Below are 16,262 nucleotides of genomic sequence, written 5' to 3'. Positions count from 1 at the left end.
GGGCAGCTCCGTGCCAGCCTCCGTCCTCCCTCGTGCCCTGCGCCGTGGGAGAGGACCTGGCACTGCTTTCCTGCAAGGTGTGGTGCCAGGCAACGTGCCAGAGCCTGGAAAACGGCACCTGTGGCTGTGATTCGTCCTGGAAAGGGCAGGATGCCCAGGGACCTTCCTTTCCCAGTGCAGGGCTGTGCTGCAGTATGGAGCTGGGACACAGAGCCTCTCTCCTCTTCATGGGGTCCCTTATTCCACCCACACCCCCCTTGTCATGCTCATAAGCTGCTGACAGGCTGGAGACACCACCTTGGCGTTCATGGAGCCACGGGGGGCTCCGCAAGCCGTGGCCAGAGGGACACACCGAGCCACAGGGATGATACCTGCAACAAAAGGAATCGCTACAATCCTGGTTTGTTGTACAATCCTGGTTTTCCTGGGCTGGATGCACAGCTGGCTCAGGGCAGAGTGCAATCCCAGCCTGTGTCCAGAGGGTGCCTTGGGAGGAGGGCAGGGGGCTGTGAGCTGAACAGAGAAGGGTATTGAGCAATTTCCTAATAAACCCCGCGTGTGTTTATTTTGGGCAGGTTAGGACCGAGACGTGCGGGGCGCTCTGCCCCTCTGCCAGGCTCGGGTTTGCCCCGGGCAAAAGAAGGCGCTGCCTTGGGGCTGTGCTGCCCAGCACTAGCAGCGTGCACTGAGCAGGGAGGGCGTCCCAGGCTCTGTGTGATGCAGCAGAGCATCGCCCCCCGTGCTGAGGCCACGGCGGCCGTGCTGCCGCGCGGGAAAGCACCGAGGAGCATTTTACAAATACAGCCGAGGAGCGTTTTTCAAATTCAGCCTCTGGATGCTCCGCAGCGGGTTTGGGGCCGGTCGGTAACGTACGACAGACGCGGCGGGTGGGTGGGAGCAGACTTGAACAGGCGCTCGCTGCTCCAGGCTTCCCCCTGGAGAGGCACTGTGCGCGGCCCCGCTGTTGGGAAGGCAGCTGGAGCTGGCCTGGGCAGCGTGGCGGGGAGCCGAGGTGTCTCAGGGGATCGTCACCGAGAGGGGCCGCAGGGACCTCCCTCCCACGGGGCACACGGGGGACTTCAGCTCCGAGGATGCCCTGCACTGACAGTGTGCCCCGGGGGACGGTGCCCCTCAGTGTCCCTCGGGGACTTTCACCGCTGAGACTGTCCCGCAGGACCTGCGCTTTTACGGGGACACCCTGGGGATCTCCTTCCCCACACCTGTCCTCAGGGACACTTAAACTCCTGCGTTACCTGGGGTAACCCTCCTGCGCAGGGGTACCCCAGCGAGCTGTTCCGCAGGGGACACACGAGGGGACCCTGTCCCCAGGGATGCTTCAGGGACCCGCTGGGGAGAGCCTGCCGTGTCCCGGCTCCCCAGAGAACACGCGCTGCTGAAAACACCCGCGGGGGACCCCTCACCCCGGGGATGCCCTACCCGGCGGGGATGCCGGCGCTCCGCTGGCAGGGTGGGACCGTGCGGCTGCGGGCGGGCGGAGGGGTCGCTGTTGCCGCCAGCACGGCCGCCCCCCGCCTCCCCCCACACTCCCTCCGCCGCCTTTTGTTCGCCGCCCGCGCTCGTCCCCGCCCGGCGGCGGCGGGCGGAGCCGGGGCCGGGCCGGGGCCGCAGCCGCAGCCGGGGCCGAGCCCAGCGCAGCGCAGCGGGAGATGGAGGCCGCGCCGGCCGAGCCGGGTCCCCCCGCGCCGCCGCCGCCGCCCGAGAGGAAGAAGAAGGCGCAGCGGGCGCCGTCGCCCGCCCGCCCCAAGGAGGTGCCCGGCTGGTCGCTGGCCAGGAGCCGGCGCGGCGGCGGCGGGGCGCACCCGGGCGCGGCCCCGCGGCTGGCGGCGGGCGGCGCGCACCCGCACCCGCGGCGGCCGGGCGGCGGCAAGGACGGGCGGCCCGACAAGCGGGGCCCGGCGGGGGCCCGGGCCGGCGGCAAGGGGCCGGCGGGGCGCGGGGCGGCGCGGCCGAAGGGCCGGCGGCACGGAGCCGAGACGGCGGCCCCCGGCGCCAGAAGGACCGGGTCGGCACCCCGCTCGGGACCCGGGCCCGGGCCGGGGGCCGGGCTGACCGACAGCAGCTCGGAGGTGTCGGACTGCAGCGCCTCGGAGGAGGCGAAGCTGCTGTCGCTGGAGCTGGGGCTGAGCGGCAGCGATGGCGAGTCCCCGGGCAGCGCCCCGCCGCCGCCGCCCTCGGCCGGAGAGGCGTCGCCGCTGCCCGAGGAGCCCTCGGCCGCCTCCGTGGCCAGCAGCCGCCTGCAGCTCAGCACCTCGCTCGCCTTCTCCGACCTCACCGAGGAGCTGCTGGACGCCGGCACCGACGGGCTGCTCCGCGAGCTGGAGGACTTGCGCTCCGAGAACGACTATCTCAAGGTGGGCACGGCGTGGCGTGGCGTGGCATCCCTGTCACGGCTCGGTGTGCGGTGGCATCCCTGTCACGGCTCGGTGTGCGGTGGCATCCCTGTCACGCTCGGTGTGGCCTGGTATCCCTGGGCAGTAGTGGTACAGCCTGGCATCCCAGGGCATGGGTCAGTCAGGGTCAGCATCCCTGCCTATAAGGTGGTTGATCGTCCCAGAGCTTTGCAGGGTACCTGAGGGCATGGCTCAGCATGGTGCAGCATCCCTGCCCTTAGCATGGCATGGTGTGGAATCCCCGGGCAGGGGTCAGCATGGCTTAGCATCGCTGAGAACAACAGAGCATCCGTGGTCATCACAGCATGGCATCCCTGTGCACAGTGCAGCAGCATGGCACAGCATCCCTGGCCATGGCACAGAATGGCATGGCATGCCAAAGCATGGCTCAGCATGACACAGCATCCCTGGGAATGGCATGACGTGGCATGGCACTGCATCCCAAGGTGTAGCTCCATGTGGCACAGCATCCTCAGGTCCAGCCTGGTGCAGTTCAGCATCCCAGGGCATGGCTGGGCACGGGGCACAGCTCAGCTCAGCCTGGCCTGGCTCAGATGAGCAGCACAGCGCAGCATGGGTGGGTGCAGGGCTTGGCATGGCTCAGCCCAGCGTGGCATCCCTGAGCATGGCACAGCCAGAGGTGGCCTGGCATGCTGTGGCCAGACTTAACTTGGCACAGCATAGCATGACCCACCCTGGATGTTGGGTCTGGTTTGTCTAAACCTGGCATGGCCACGCTGAACTTAGAGCAGAGCTTGGCTTGGCACAGGATGACCCAGCTGGGCATGGTCCAGCGTGGTGCACATGCTGGGCACTGCTCAGCTCAGTGTTCCATGGCATGGCTTGCCCTGGCACAGCCAAGCCTAGCATGGACCCAGCTTGGCATGGCAAGGCTTGGCACAGCCTGGGCTGGCACAGCTCAGCATGGTATGGATGTGCTCAGCCTGGTTGGGCATCCTGGGACATAGTATGGCATAACCTGACCCCGTGCAGCTGGGCATGGTCTGGCAGTTGGGCATGGCTTCCTGCTGCTCTCCCAGCCTGCTGCTGCTGCCAGACCCTGGGGACATTTTCCAGCTCTCTTCTTCCCTGGTTCCTGTGCTCCCCGGGGCCTTTTTCCTTTTACTGCCTGGTTCATAGGGGCACGGTCGAGCCAGGGCAGATATGCTGTGAGGGAACAGGGACACTGACCTGTCCCACCTCTGGCACCAGCACCCACCAGGTGCCACATCCTGGAGTGGCTGGAGGCATTTTCTGCCCTCTGCTCTCCTTCGGGGTGGAGCTGTGGCTGAGCTCCTTGGCAGTCAGCTGCTGGTGAGCTCAGGGCTGGGCACCAAGGCTCCCCAGCTGCTCTTTGGGTGCTGCTGGTTGGAAGTCAGGCCAGCTCTCCTCTGCTGCTGCCCAAGTTTGTGAAAGTGCCAGGATTCCAGCCCCGAGGTGGGCATTGGCTGATGCGCTGGAAGATGCTCAATCAGGCCTTTTGTCCATGAGCAAAGCCCCAGCTCACGGCTGGTGTCCCAACTCCTGCCAAAATTAGCAGCAATAGCTTACAGGCTTTGATTTTCTGAGAGCTGGAAAAATACAGATGAGGCCCCTGGGTTTCCAGGAACACGCGTGCGAGTGCTGCCATTGCTGCTTCCTCCATTTCCACGTGATCTCCTTCCTGGCAAGCTGCAGGCCAGGGGTGTGAGTGATTTACCTGCCCTGAGGGGTGGCAGCTGAAATCCCCTGGCCAGGGACAGTGGGAGAGGGGAGAGCTGCTGGAGGCATGCACCAGGAATGGCCATGGGGATGCTGGTGGCATCGTCCCTTCTTTGCCAGCACTTGTGTCTCCTCCCTGACATGTGCATCCTGCTTATATCCGTGTTTCCGTGTTGTAGCTCTCTTCTCCTGACTCTGGAGCAGGAGGTGGCTGGGGTGGTACCCTGGCTCCAGCTGGGCAGAAGCCCAGAGCACACACCTCTTGTGCTCCAAAAAATGTTGGAAGATTTGCCTAGTTTTTCCAGCAAGGAGCAGAAAACTGGGCTGGGCTGCAGCAGAGTGCTGGCTTGTGCCATCTGTGCTAAAAATTCAGGCATTTCAGGACTTAAAAATAAAGCCCTAACCCGAGGGATTGGCACTGCCCATCTTGCCATGCAGCTCTCCTCCACTCGGGTATGGATGAATCAGACTTATCCCGGGTGACTTACTTCCTAGGACTCACCCAAAAAGCTGCAAATGAATTTTTTTTTCATGTATTCATCAGCATCAGCTAAAGCCTAGTGCATATTTCGAGCGAGATGAGGATTTTTGGGGGTGGGAGGGCTTTGGTGACGTTCTGGCACGAGCCAGACGTGTGTGGTGCTACTACGCCCGTGTGATGCACGCTGGGTTTGGGAGCTTCCCAGCAGAGCTCCAGCAGTGCCAGCTCACGTCCCATCTTTCCTCGGCTGCCATAAGAAAACCGATTTGTTTAAGCACACCTCACCCCTTTCTCTTTGCAGCCCACATTTGTGCAAGGCTCTGCTCTCCTCCTCCCATTCGGGGTGTACTGGGCGGGCTGGGATCTCCTCTTGCCCCTGCTCTCGGGGCTGTGCACCTGCTGTGAGCCCCCTGCATGGGTTATTGCGAGCCTTTCCCCAAAAAAGGGCTGTTCTCCCAGGCAGGTTGGCAGCCTGGTGAGGGAGGAGGTGCCTTGGTGTCCTTGCCCGTCTCGCTGCTGCTGAGCCGTGCGATGGAGAGCAGCTCCCAGCCCTGCTCAGCAGGCTGGAAAATGTGAGATGTGATACAGCAGCAGCTGCAGAGGGACAGGCAGACAAAGGGTGGGCACGGGAGGGTTTGGAGCAAGGGGAGGGGATGCCTGCAAAGCCTTTCCTCTCCTCTCCAAGGAAGGGGTTTAGGCAAGAGCTCTGCAATGCTGGGAGCACAGTGCTGCCTGCCCTTCCCTGCTGCCAGTCCCCCTCCTGCGCCCTGCCCTGAGTCATCCCACATGCCTTGTGGGGCTCACATGCATTTCCCAGCTCTCTGGAGAAACATTTTGAGTGGCTCGGTGCCTTGTTTCCCCCGAGGTAGTCATGCCACCAGCAAGGGCTCTCTGATAACATCCCACAGGGCTATGGGGGACTGTGTCTGGGCAGCCTGGTTGGCACTGAGTCCCTGCTCTGCTGCTGCCCAGATCCTGCCTGGCCACAGGTGCAGGGACCATGCCTGGGAGTGCCAGTAACCACCTGCAGAGCTGGGGAACAGAGCTCTGCCAGGCAGGCAGCCACTGGAAGGGGTTTTGCAGCCTCTTGCCTTTTCAGATGCTGCACAACATGGGATGGGCTGCAGAGAGCTCCCAGCTGTTTGCCTGGTAATTTATGGAGGCAGGTGTAAATCTGAGAAATGTTGATTTTTCCCTCACTCCCATTACCAAGGGGGAGCTGCCATGCCAGCCAGGGGCAGGGATCAACACGCAGGCTGCTGCACTGAGCTCCAGCGTGACATGGATGGCCGGTGTTTGCTGTCAGAGCTGGGCCAGAGCTGCGGCTGATGCACCCAGAGAAGCCCCTGTGTGTGATATGGGTGTGCCTTGCCCATCCTTCCACCCATTGCACCCTGGCATGGGTTTGTGGTGCGCTGCATTTTCTGCATTCCCCTTGCTGGCAGGAGACATGCCTGAGCACCCTGGGCAGTTCCCTTTAAAAATCCCTTCTGGTTTTTCTTTTTTCCCCTAGCAAATTCAGGCATCATTCCCCGTGCTGCCTGGGCGCTCAGAGTTAATTGAAAGCTGCTGCTTTTGTGCTGTAATCTGGGAGGAAGCCGTGCTTGTTGCTCTCCTGCACGGTAATCCCCGTCTTTGCTCGGGGATCCGCAGGCACAGCCCTGCCAGCGCAGCCCAGCTCCGCACAAAGGCGCCTCTGCCAAGCAGCCAGGCAGCTCCCACCCTTCCTCCTCCTCTGCTGAGCTTTGGGGGTGCAGCTGGAGGGTGTGCTCCCCAAAATGCTGCCCATCCTCCATGGGCAGGCTGCTGCTGCTTGGCTGTGCCCCAGCGCCTGGAGCTGCCAGGGTTGTCACAGCCAACCGGCCACAGCCAGCCGTGGTTGCACTGCATGAGCCTGTTTTGTGTCCCTTGCTGTTTTCTGCTTCTTGGAGATAGCAGGTCCTGCTCGGTTGCACAGTGTGTGCTCCCTGCTCTGCTTGGAGCTTGCAGGTGCCAAAGTCAGCGTGTAACTCCCCTTGGGTAGGAGATCCGAGGGTTTAATTCTGCTTCTGCAACCTGTAACGAGTCTGGTCTGCACTCTGAGGTGTGCTCTGCCGTCTCCACTGGTCCCTCTCCTGCCCTGTCACTGCTCAGGGTCATCACCCTAAAGCTCAGCCCTTCCTGAAAGAGCTGATATCCCCCAAGTGCGTGTGTGGACACAGCTGTTGTCTCCTCCTGCTGTAAAAATGCATGGTTTCTTTCTCCTGAACTGGAAACAGGCAGTTTGCATCCCACCTTTCCGCTTCTTAGTTTCCTTAATAATCTCCCCAGGGAGAGACAATGTCTCGGAGGTTTGTGTGGAGGAGGTTGAAGGTAGGTTGTCTCTTGAGCTCTTCCACTGAGCATAACCTGGCTCCTGCAGCCACGAAATGGGGTGTTTGCTTCTGCATACAATCCCTGGGGCGTTCAAATGAGTCTCTCTGGACTGCGGGTTCCCAGCGTTTTTTCTGAGACAGATTTCTAGTGCAAAAACCCTGTGAAATCTTTGCTGCTGCAGGGATGGGATGAGCAGAGTGCAGGGATCCTCCTCAAGGACAATCAGGGGAGTATCCCATGGGTGCTGGGAGGCTGTGACTCCACGTAGGGATGGGCACCCTGTTGATTACAGGGCAAGTGGCCCAGCAGGGCAGTCCCCAGGGGCCTTTGTGATGGGGAGAAGTCATTTATCTCCTCCTCAGTGTTGCCCACCTGCCACCGTTTCACACTTCATTTAACATCACCCCGTGCTCAATGCCACCCCCTGAATTTGGGATGTTTCTGTGGGGTTCCTCCCCTCTCCCGGTTCTGCTTTCACCTCAATCCAAACAGATTTTTTGCTGGGTTGGGCATCAATTCCAGCAAATGTGCAAAGCATGAGGCCCTGTGGCCATCATGGACCCCTGAAGCTGTGAGGGGACCCCAGTGCACCCCCTGTGCTGCCTTAGCAGATCAGCTCTGTCCTCCGAGCTCTCTTCTAGTTTGCTGGCATTTTTCCACTCTCCAATCCTAATCCCTTTACTGTGGCTTAGCAGCAGGGTTTGCCTCCGTGGGGCAAACTGGGGCAGGCTGTGCGCCCGCCAGGCTGCATCCACTCAGAGGATTTATCAGGTTCTGGGATGTGGGTGAATTCCTGCAGCTGGAGCAAAGTCAGGCCCTGCTTTCCCAGCCCCCAGTGCTGCAAATCCCCCCAGCCCCACTCCGTGGCTGTGCTCATTGCCCAGGCTGGACACAGCCTCCCCCTAAAATAACGGTTGCTACAACCCAAAGCATAAACAAGCTCTTAGCAGGGCAAGCCCAGGCTTTCTTCCAGCAAATGCAAGATGTGGTTGGGTTTTTTCCAAGGTCCCTGCTCCCTGCCCTGCTCAGCTGCTGCCTGGGAAAGCCACATGGCAAGTGAGAGCTGGAATGGCCAGCACTGAAGGAAGATTGCAGTTGTATTCAAGCCACGATTCGTTGGTGAAAGGAAGGCTGTGTTCCCCACCCGCTGCAGTGCGCCTGCTCACCTGCAGTCCATAATGCTTTTTTTTTTTTCCTATGAAAGCTCCCAAGGAATAGATGCCATAAACCAGCTCTCCAGGCTGGTGCGGTTTTATGGGGTTTGCTGATGTCCCCAGGGCTGTGGCCCTGCCAGGGTGGGAGGTGGCAGAGCTGGTGGGGAGTTCCCATCGAGTTTGTCACCCCATGGTGCATCCCAGCCCTTGCAGGAACATGTGGAACATGTGGTTCTTCCCCAGGAGGTTTTCTCAAACAGGTCTGCAGTGATGCCCATTCACAGGGCAGTCTCTGGCTCTCCCAGGAACAGCCAGTGTCCCCAGGACCCCTGTGCTCATCCCAAAGCCTCGGGGCTGTTTCTGAGACAGAATAGAACAGATCTGTTCTCAAGACCCTCTGTGGAGAAGCAGAGCAGCAGAGGGTGACAGGGCCCTGGTGGCCATGGTGCCGCCGAGCTCCACAGCCCAGGCCAGCAGATAATCCGGGATTGTCTCATTGAGGTTCCTTCTTTGTTACAAAGTGTTTAAAGCCAACAGTGAGCGCCTGTGACTTGTCCCTGCAGCTGCCAGCCCTTTTCCCAGGCTTGGCTTCTCCTCTCGGGGAGTCCTTGCAGCTGGGGCTTTGTCAGGCTGGGTGAGTGTGGCAGCCACTGTGCCAGTGCCTGGCAGAGCCAGCACAGAGCTCCCATCTCGGGCTCTAGGTCACTGTCACAGCAGTGAGGGGGCAGTCCCCTGTCCCCTCTGCCCAGGATGAATCAGGGCTGAGCATCCCCAGTGCCTGTGCCAGATCCTTTTGTTCCCTGACCACGCCATGGTGCAGAGTGGCAGCGTGAGCCACTCACTTCTGAAGAGGCAGTCACATTTGGCAGTGTCAGCAGTCTATAGTGGCAGGGATTTTGGCAGGAAAGCAGATGCCCGATCCTTTCCCAGGAGGGGTCCTTGGTCTGGTCGAGGAGAACAGCCTGCGTGGTGGATGGAGCATTTACTTGGGGGATTTGGGTTGACATCATGTTCATGGTGACGTGGACAGAGCTTGGTCAGTCCCCAGGGACCAGAGGGGACAGTCCTTGAGCATCCCAGTGACCACAGTCCTGTGCACAGTCTAGATGAGGAGGTGGCACTGGGGACCCCACAGTAGTCGTGTGCCACAGCCCTGCAGGAGGCTCTGGGTCAGTGTTGGTGCCAGCAGGATGTCACCCTTGGCCCTGCTGTGACACTGATGCAAGTGCTCTATGCCAGAGGCTCTGCTGTGCTGGAGGAGGTCACTGGGAGAGATTTTGAGACTGGGGAGAGGTGGAACAGAGGATCCAGCCCTAGGACCACTGCTTGATGGCAAAACAAGGGGAAACCTCTGGTCTCCAGCACTGGTGGCATCTGGTTCATGTCCCCACAGTGCCTCCCCTAACAGCTGTCCTTGCCTGCCTCTCCTCCTTCCCTTGCCTGCCTCCCTGACACATCTTTTCCAAAGATAACCTAATTTTTCTCCCTGTGGCTGCTGCCTGAGCTGATCCTGCAGCTCCTTTCCCTCCCCCACCTTCCTCTTTCTTTTACCACAAATACTCGCAGGCGCTTTTGTTGGCTGTTCCCCTTCACATGACTGGCTCACTCCTGGGTGATGGCATCCAGCTGGCTCTGAGCCTTTTCCTGCAAGGATTGGGCTTGGTCCAAGGGGTTGAAGACCTGTGAAAATGGCTCATGGGATGGATGGATGGATGGATGGATGGATGGATGGATGGATGGATGGATGGATGGATGGGGGATGGTTGGATGATGGATGGATGGATGGATGGATGGATGATGGATGGGTGGATGGATGGATGAGGGATGGATAAGTGGATGGATGATGGATGGATGGATAGATGGATGATGGATGGATGGATGAGGGATGGATGGATGGTTGATGGATGGGTGGATGGATGGATGGATGAGGGATGGATACGTGGATGGATGGATGGATGAGGGATGGATATGTGGATGGATGGATGGATGAGGGATGGATATGTGGATGGATGGATGGAGAGCCATGGTGATGGGGAGGTGTTGCAAAAAGAGGGCAGCGCAAGCTGCAGGGTCTAACCCAACATCTCCCTGCAGGATGAGATCGAGGAGCTGCGCGCCGAGATGCTGGAGATGCGGGATGTCTTCATGGAGGAGGACGTGTACCAGCTGCAGGAGCTGCGGCAGCAGCTGGACCAGGCCAGCAAGACCTGCCGCATCCTGCAGTACCGGCTGCGCAAGGCCGAGCGCCGCAGCCTGCGCGTGGCGCAGACCGGCCAGGTGGATGGCGAGCTCATCCACAGCCTCGAGCAGGACGTCAAGGTCAGCCTGGGAGGGCACCTCCCCACCCAGACAGCCCCCAGAGCCCCCACAGGGGGTTTGGATGAGTTGTGGCCATGGAGGTGGCAGGGGATGCTGGGGTGCAGGGAGCTCTGTGAGGATGTGCATTTTGTGATGATGTGCAGTTTTGTTGGAGACGTTCTAATTCCCTGCTAGCAGTGTTGATGTGGGAAGTGGGGAGGAGTGCTTTTAGCTCACAGGTGGTCTCAGGGGGTCTTGGTGGTGGAGAGGGCCAGCACTGCCTGAGAATGTGCCATATGTGAGGCTCATCCTGTGCAGGCTGGAGCCCAGCCCAGCCCTGTGCCCTGGGGCTGAGTGAGCTCCCTTATCCTGCTCCTGTGGGGATGTGATGGGGCCACCATGAGCATCACAAGTGTGCAGGAGGACCAGGACCCTGTAGGCTTGGGAGCTGCTTCTCTCGGCCATCGGGAAAACCTTGCAGAGCCCCAGGCATGGTGGCATGCGGGGCTGGGGCAGGGACAAGAGGATTTCTGCAGGGTGACGTTGCTTCGCCCTCGAGGAGCCTGGTGAGTGTTTGCTGAGGGCTCTCACCAGCCAGACTGCTGCCAAGAGGGGTGTGGTGGCAGTCGGAGACAGCTCGGGATGGATGTGCAACAGCTTGAGGACTAACTTTGTTTTTTGAGCAGAAAAGAGCTGGTCCTGGAGCCAAGACATGCCACAAGCGTGGGGCTGTGAACCTGCCTCTCTGCCCATCCCTGCTGGGGCCCCAATCCCCTCCCCAAACCATCCATCAGTTCCCCCCCCAGCTTGGGTGGCTGCTGCCAAAAACACCCCCTCCAGCTTCTCCCTTTCTGGGAAAGAAAGCACAGCCCATCCTCGGGGGAACAGGAGCCCAACCCCACGGCCTGAGATCCTGCAGCAGGGCTTGCTGCTGCCTCCACAGTGCTGATATCCCAGGCTGTGCAGGAGACCAGTGGCATCTGGGACAATTTTTACTGTCCTGCAAATGCAGAAGGGAATGTTTTGTGTTATTAAGCTCCCTTTATGCTGAGGACTGCTCCTGTGCAAGGATCTGGAGAGGGGGAGCTCTGGGGTGGATGTAGGCATCCTTCACCCCGGGGCAGCTGCTGGTTTTTCTGTAATGTGATGCAGCAGCTCGCCTTTCTCCTGGCCGGCACAGTTGCTGCCTGCAGCGACAGGCTGCCTGCTCTGCTGCTGCCTACCAGCTCTTCCAGCCTTCTTGGGGCTTCTCCAGCTTTGTGGTATGGGAAAAAGGTGATTCATATCTCCCAGCACCATGCTAGGGCTGCTGGGGAAGGCAGGATTTGGCATGGGGATGGGGATGCAGGGCAGCCTTGCAGCTGGTGAAGGAACAAGAGCAGTCGCAGCACACGATTGAGGGGACAGACACAAGGGCCAGGGTGTCACCTCCCACAGGGTCCCGCCAGAGGGTCTCAGTCACTGCCTGGTGATCTTCACATGCAGACTGTGGGTGCCCAGGAGCTGTAGTCTCAGCCCCCTGCACATTGGGCCCAGTCTGATGAGAGTCCTGCTGTGTCCCCAGGTGGCCAAGGACGTCTCTGTGCGGCTCCACAATGAGCTGGAGGTGGTGGAGAAGAAGAGGATCAGGCTGGAGGAGGAGAACGAGGAGCTGCGCCAGCGGCTCATTGAGACCGAGCTGGCCAAGCAGGTGGTGCAGAACGAGATGGACAAGCTCCGAGAGGTGAATGGGACACGGGAGGGGGACTGGGAGGTGTCCCCAAGGTTCTGCTCATAGCAGGTGTCCTGGCCCTGAATCGTGGGATCCCCCAGCCCTGCCTGAGTCACTGAAACCTAAACCGTGCTACAGATGCTTGTGAAACCCGAGCAGCACCTGCCCTCGCATGCTCCATCCCACCCTGCGGGCACAGCCTGGCTCTGCCCCATCCAGGGGGGGCTATGGGACTTCCCCACTGCTCTGGGGACACTTTATATGTCCATGGCCACTTGCTCAGCCCAGCCTCCTGGGCCATGCCCAATTCCATCTGGGCAAAACTCTGAATGATGTGTGGGGTCCCTGTCCCTGGCAGAGCCTGGTCTGGCTGTATCCTGACCACATCCTGCAGGTTCAAACTGGGCTGAGATGTCCCAGCAGTGTCCCAGTGGTGCTGTGGAGCTGGGTGGGTACACAATCCCCTCTATGTCCTGGGCAGCCACAAATGCACAATATGCACAGGTCCAGGGCACTCCATGTCATGCTCTGTTTGGGACCAGCTTCTGGCCAGGATCTGTGTCAACCTCGGTGACAGGAAAGGCATCCTGGTGACAGCATGGACTTGAGATCCATTTCAGCCCTTGTAACCCACTTCCCTACTGCCCGGGATGCCTTTGGTCCCCGAGGAGCCTCAGGATGCATCTCTGGCTGAGCCACCAGGCCAGTGTGGGGGAGGAGACACAGCCAAGACAAGGCTCTCACTTCCCCCACTGTGCTTCCTGCACAGGACAGCTCGGGATCTCTGGGGCCATCCCTGCTAAAAGCTGAGCCCAGCTCTGGGAAGCTGCAGGATCCAGCTGTACCCATCCTCTCCCAGCCATGGCCATGCTGGTGACACTCAGCAGCATCCCCCACTCGGGGTGTCTTGCACAGCCCTGCTAACAGCCGTGAAATGGGTTTCCCTGCAGCCGGGAGCGCGGGCTGAATAACAAATGGCAGCAGTGGGAGCTGGGCTGGAGCTCTCCTGCACTCAGAAAACAGGCAGGGAAATGGTTCTGGGAAACAGGCAGGGAAATGGTTCTGGGAAACAGGCAGGGAAATGGTTCTGTGGTCAGCGTGGGGAGCTGCGAGAGAGACAGGCACTGCCTTGCCCTGGCTGAAGGGTGTGGGGTGGGATGTGGCCCCTCCTGCAGCTGCCTGAGCCCTGGGAGCTGCCTGAGCCCTGGGGGCACTGCTGGCTGGCACAGGCTCAGAGATGGTCCCCAAGCTCAGGATGGCACATCCCCAGGCTAGGAAGGACACCGGGGTTACTCACTGATTGCAGAGTGCTAATTAGGCAAACATTAGACAAAGTGAGCTAAAAGCTCTCCTCCTCCCTGCTGCTGCAGGGCACAGAGCCTGGCAGAGCTTGTTAGCAGCCAGAGCCAGGGACTGTGCAGGGCTGCACTCACCCCTCGGGGCTGATTATTCCTCCCTTCCAAGAGGTTTCTCCCATAATTGGATCATTGTCTGGGGATCATTCCCGAAGGCACACAGGCATTTTCCCCTTTTCTGTCTCCTAAAGGGGTCGGAAAAAGTGGGATCAATCTGGGTACCCCATGCCAAGCCTGCCATACCAAGCTTGGCTGGGACAGGACCCTCGGGCATGGCCACCCCGAGGCTGCTCCCAGGGTGGAGCAGTGACAGCCACATCTGCCCCAGGGCGCTGTGCCCGGGCTGTTGGGGCTGCTGCTGCCCTTTGCCAGCTGCAGTCCCCAGCACGGTGGGGGTGAGGGATGTGATGTGGCACAACCAGCCCCTGAGAGAGGCTCTGCAGCTCCAGCAGCTCCAGGGATGGTTGTGGCCTTAATAGGAAAGCCTGGAGCCCTGCACCTTGGCACAGGCAGCAGCTTACATTTCACAGCTGCTTTCTCTGGCTGCTGGGCCTCAGCACCAGCTTGGAAAGAGGTCCAGGGCAGCTGCAGGGATCAGCCAGCACTCATGGGAGGCTGTGTGGATGTTCTTGAGGGTCTTGCCCCAGCTCCCTTCCCCAGATAACTGGCTCTGCTCTGTCCACCTGCATTTTAACTGTGCTTTTGGTCTGCCTTATTGCTCTGTCTGCCTTCCCCACCTCCCAGCTGTCATCACTAGCCTGGACATTGTCCCTTGTGTCCCCTTGTGACCTTGACAGCAGAGTCAGCATCATGCTGAGGGACGAGAAAAGGCGATGGGGAATGTCATCATCTGCTGCTCCCACACTGGAATGTCATGAGAGCTGTCCCTTGGCCTGGGGGTTGGATTCCCTGCTCCATCCAGCCCTGACAGGGACAGTGACTCAGCCTCTCCACTCTCCATGGCTCATTTCCTGCTCACTCCTGCTTTTTCACTGCTCGTTTGCCTGCAGGGGGAATTTCTGGCCAAACCTCATGATGTGATGCTTGCCACTCCAGCTTCCTCAAAGCAAAGGGCCTCCCTCAGCCCACCGGGGCTCGGGTGCTTTCCTGGGGTCCACCAGCATCTGGGAATGTCAGCAGCAATGTCCATCCACACTGAATCTGTCTGTCTGGGGTGCGGGGCCATCACTGTGGGTCATAACTCTCTCTTCTCCCTGCAGAACTCCCTGAAGAAGCGGGGGTCTCGCTCCTTGGGCAAGACTGAGAAGAAGCCGTCAGTGCAGGTATGGGCACCTGGGCCCCCAGGGCACGCCACAGTGACCCACCAACGCCCCAGGTCACCGTGCCAGCTGGAGACTGAGCCCAGACCAGGAGTAAATCTGGGCATGGCAGCGCCATCCCCTCCTTGCAGGGCTTTGCAGAGCTTTCAGAGCCCCTGCATAAGGGCGGGATTGATGTGCTGGGCCATCCTCTTTGTCCTCAACCGCTCCCTTGTCTCATTTATCAATGGAGCAGCAGTGGCTTTAACCCTTTCCCTGTGTAAGGAGCTGGTTTTCCTGTGTAAGGAGCTGAAGGAGTTTGGCTTTTACATTGCAAAGCTGCTTCTGCTCTGGTGGCTCTGGCAGCCCATGTCCCTCCTGCCAGCTGTGCTTGAGGGTGCTCTGGGAGCGTCACGGGGTCTGGGGGAGCTGAGGGTCCCTGTGGGGATGGCTGGAGGCCACATCACTCCTGCCCTCCCAGGCTGCTGGGCCAGCACAGGGAAGGGGATTTGCCAGTGGCAGCAGGATTTCAGCTGTCATTTGCTGTTGAGCTGAGCTGCTGTGACTCGCTAATGCTGTTACCAGGCTCAGAGAGGCAGAGCTGCTGTTGCAGGGATAGAAAGGCGAGAGGAAAAATCCTCTTTCAAAGGCAAAAGACCTGAAGGGTTTATTTTGGGGAACAGATCTGCTTCCCCAAGGCTGGGATACAGAGGCAGACCATGTAAAGACACTCCTGACATGCTGCTGAGTGTCTCCTGACAGGAACCCTGAGCAGCCCAAGGGGTTTGGGTGACCTGTGTCCTTGGCACAGGCCCTTCTGTGCAGCCACAGGACAGAGACCCCCAGGCCCTCAAAGACTTCAGTCTTTATTTATCACCTCCCTTTAACTCCATTCTTGAGAGCCCTTTCTGGCCAGCTGATGGTCCCAGCATCCTTCCCCTCATCTCCCCAGAGAGCACTTACAGCCAGCTCTGCCTTGAGCTGATGGAGAGGGCTCCTCCATCAGCCCTTTCCCTGAGGCTGAAGCCCCACATCTGCCTCCTCCTGGGGCAGGAAACAAGCCCAAGTCCTTCTGCTCCCCCATGGAGCTAAGACCCTTCAGCTTGGGGTCAGGGTGGCCCCAGGTCTGTGGTGGGACCAATGCTCCAGGAACTCTGGGCTTCCCCTGGTGCAGAAGCCCCTGGATGTGGCCCCCATCAGCTCCCTGTCCCTGCTGTGGCTGCTGGCCCTGTGGGCACAGATGCTGTGACTCATCTGTGGCTTCCTGGGCCCCTTTCCTGCCTGCCTGTGCTGGGTGAGCATCAGCACTCCCCAAAAATGGAGCTGGGGGGGGACAGACTCAACACTGAGGTCTCCCCAGACCCCAGGAGCACTCCAGGTGGTCTTGGGGACATGTGTGTGTCTCTTTGCTGATGCCAAGGCATAGAAGAACACACTGGGTTGCTGCTTTTTTTTTTTTTTTTCCCTTGGAAAAACAGGAACTGAGGTCATGTCTGCCCTGCCTGCACCAGCCCTCCCCTAATCTCCTCACCTAATT

The 16,262-nt window shown here is 59.8% G+C and overlaps 1 protein-coding gene across 2 annotated transcripts in view; it reads left to right on the top strand.

The window, feature by feature from the left end:
* Positions 1–1,652: 1,652 nt before the first annotated feature.
* MTCL2 (microtubule crosslinking factor 2) overlaps positions 1,653–16,262 on the top strand; it is a 29,623-nt gene continuing 15,013 nt past the window's right edge. The window contains exons 1-4 of one of the 2 annotated variants that reach the window (XM_085557966.1): positions 1,653–2,372; positions 10,197–10,421; positions 11,965–12,123; positions 14,687–14,749. In XM_085557966.1, coding sequence (XP_085414092.1) covers positions 1,668–2,372; positions 10,197–10,421; positions 11,965–12,123; positions 14,687–14,749 — 1,152 coding nt within the window. In that variant the 5' untranslated portion in view covers positions 1,653–1,667. The remainder of the gene's footprint in view (positions 2,373–10,196; positions 10,422–11,964; positions 12,124–14,686; positions 14,750–16,262) is intronic. The other variant, XM_085557967.1, reaches the window with a different exon arrangement.

This window comes from Lonchura striata, chromosome 20 (genome assembly GCF_050655825.1).
Source record: "Lonchura striata isolate lonStrDom1 chromosome 20, ASM5065582v1, whole genome shotgun sequence".
Classification (NCBI taxonomy): domain Eukaryota; kingdom Metazoa; phylum Chordata; class Aves; order Passeriformes; family Estrildidae; genus Lonchura; species Lonchura striata.
Note: the sequence above shows the minus strand (reverse complement) of the source record. Positions and strands in the feature narration are given on the sequence as shown.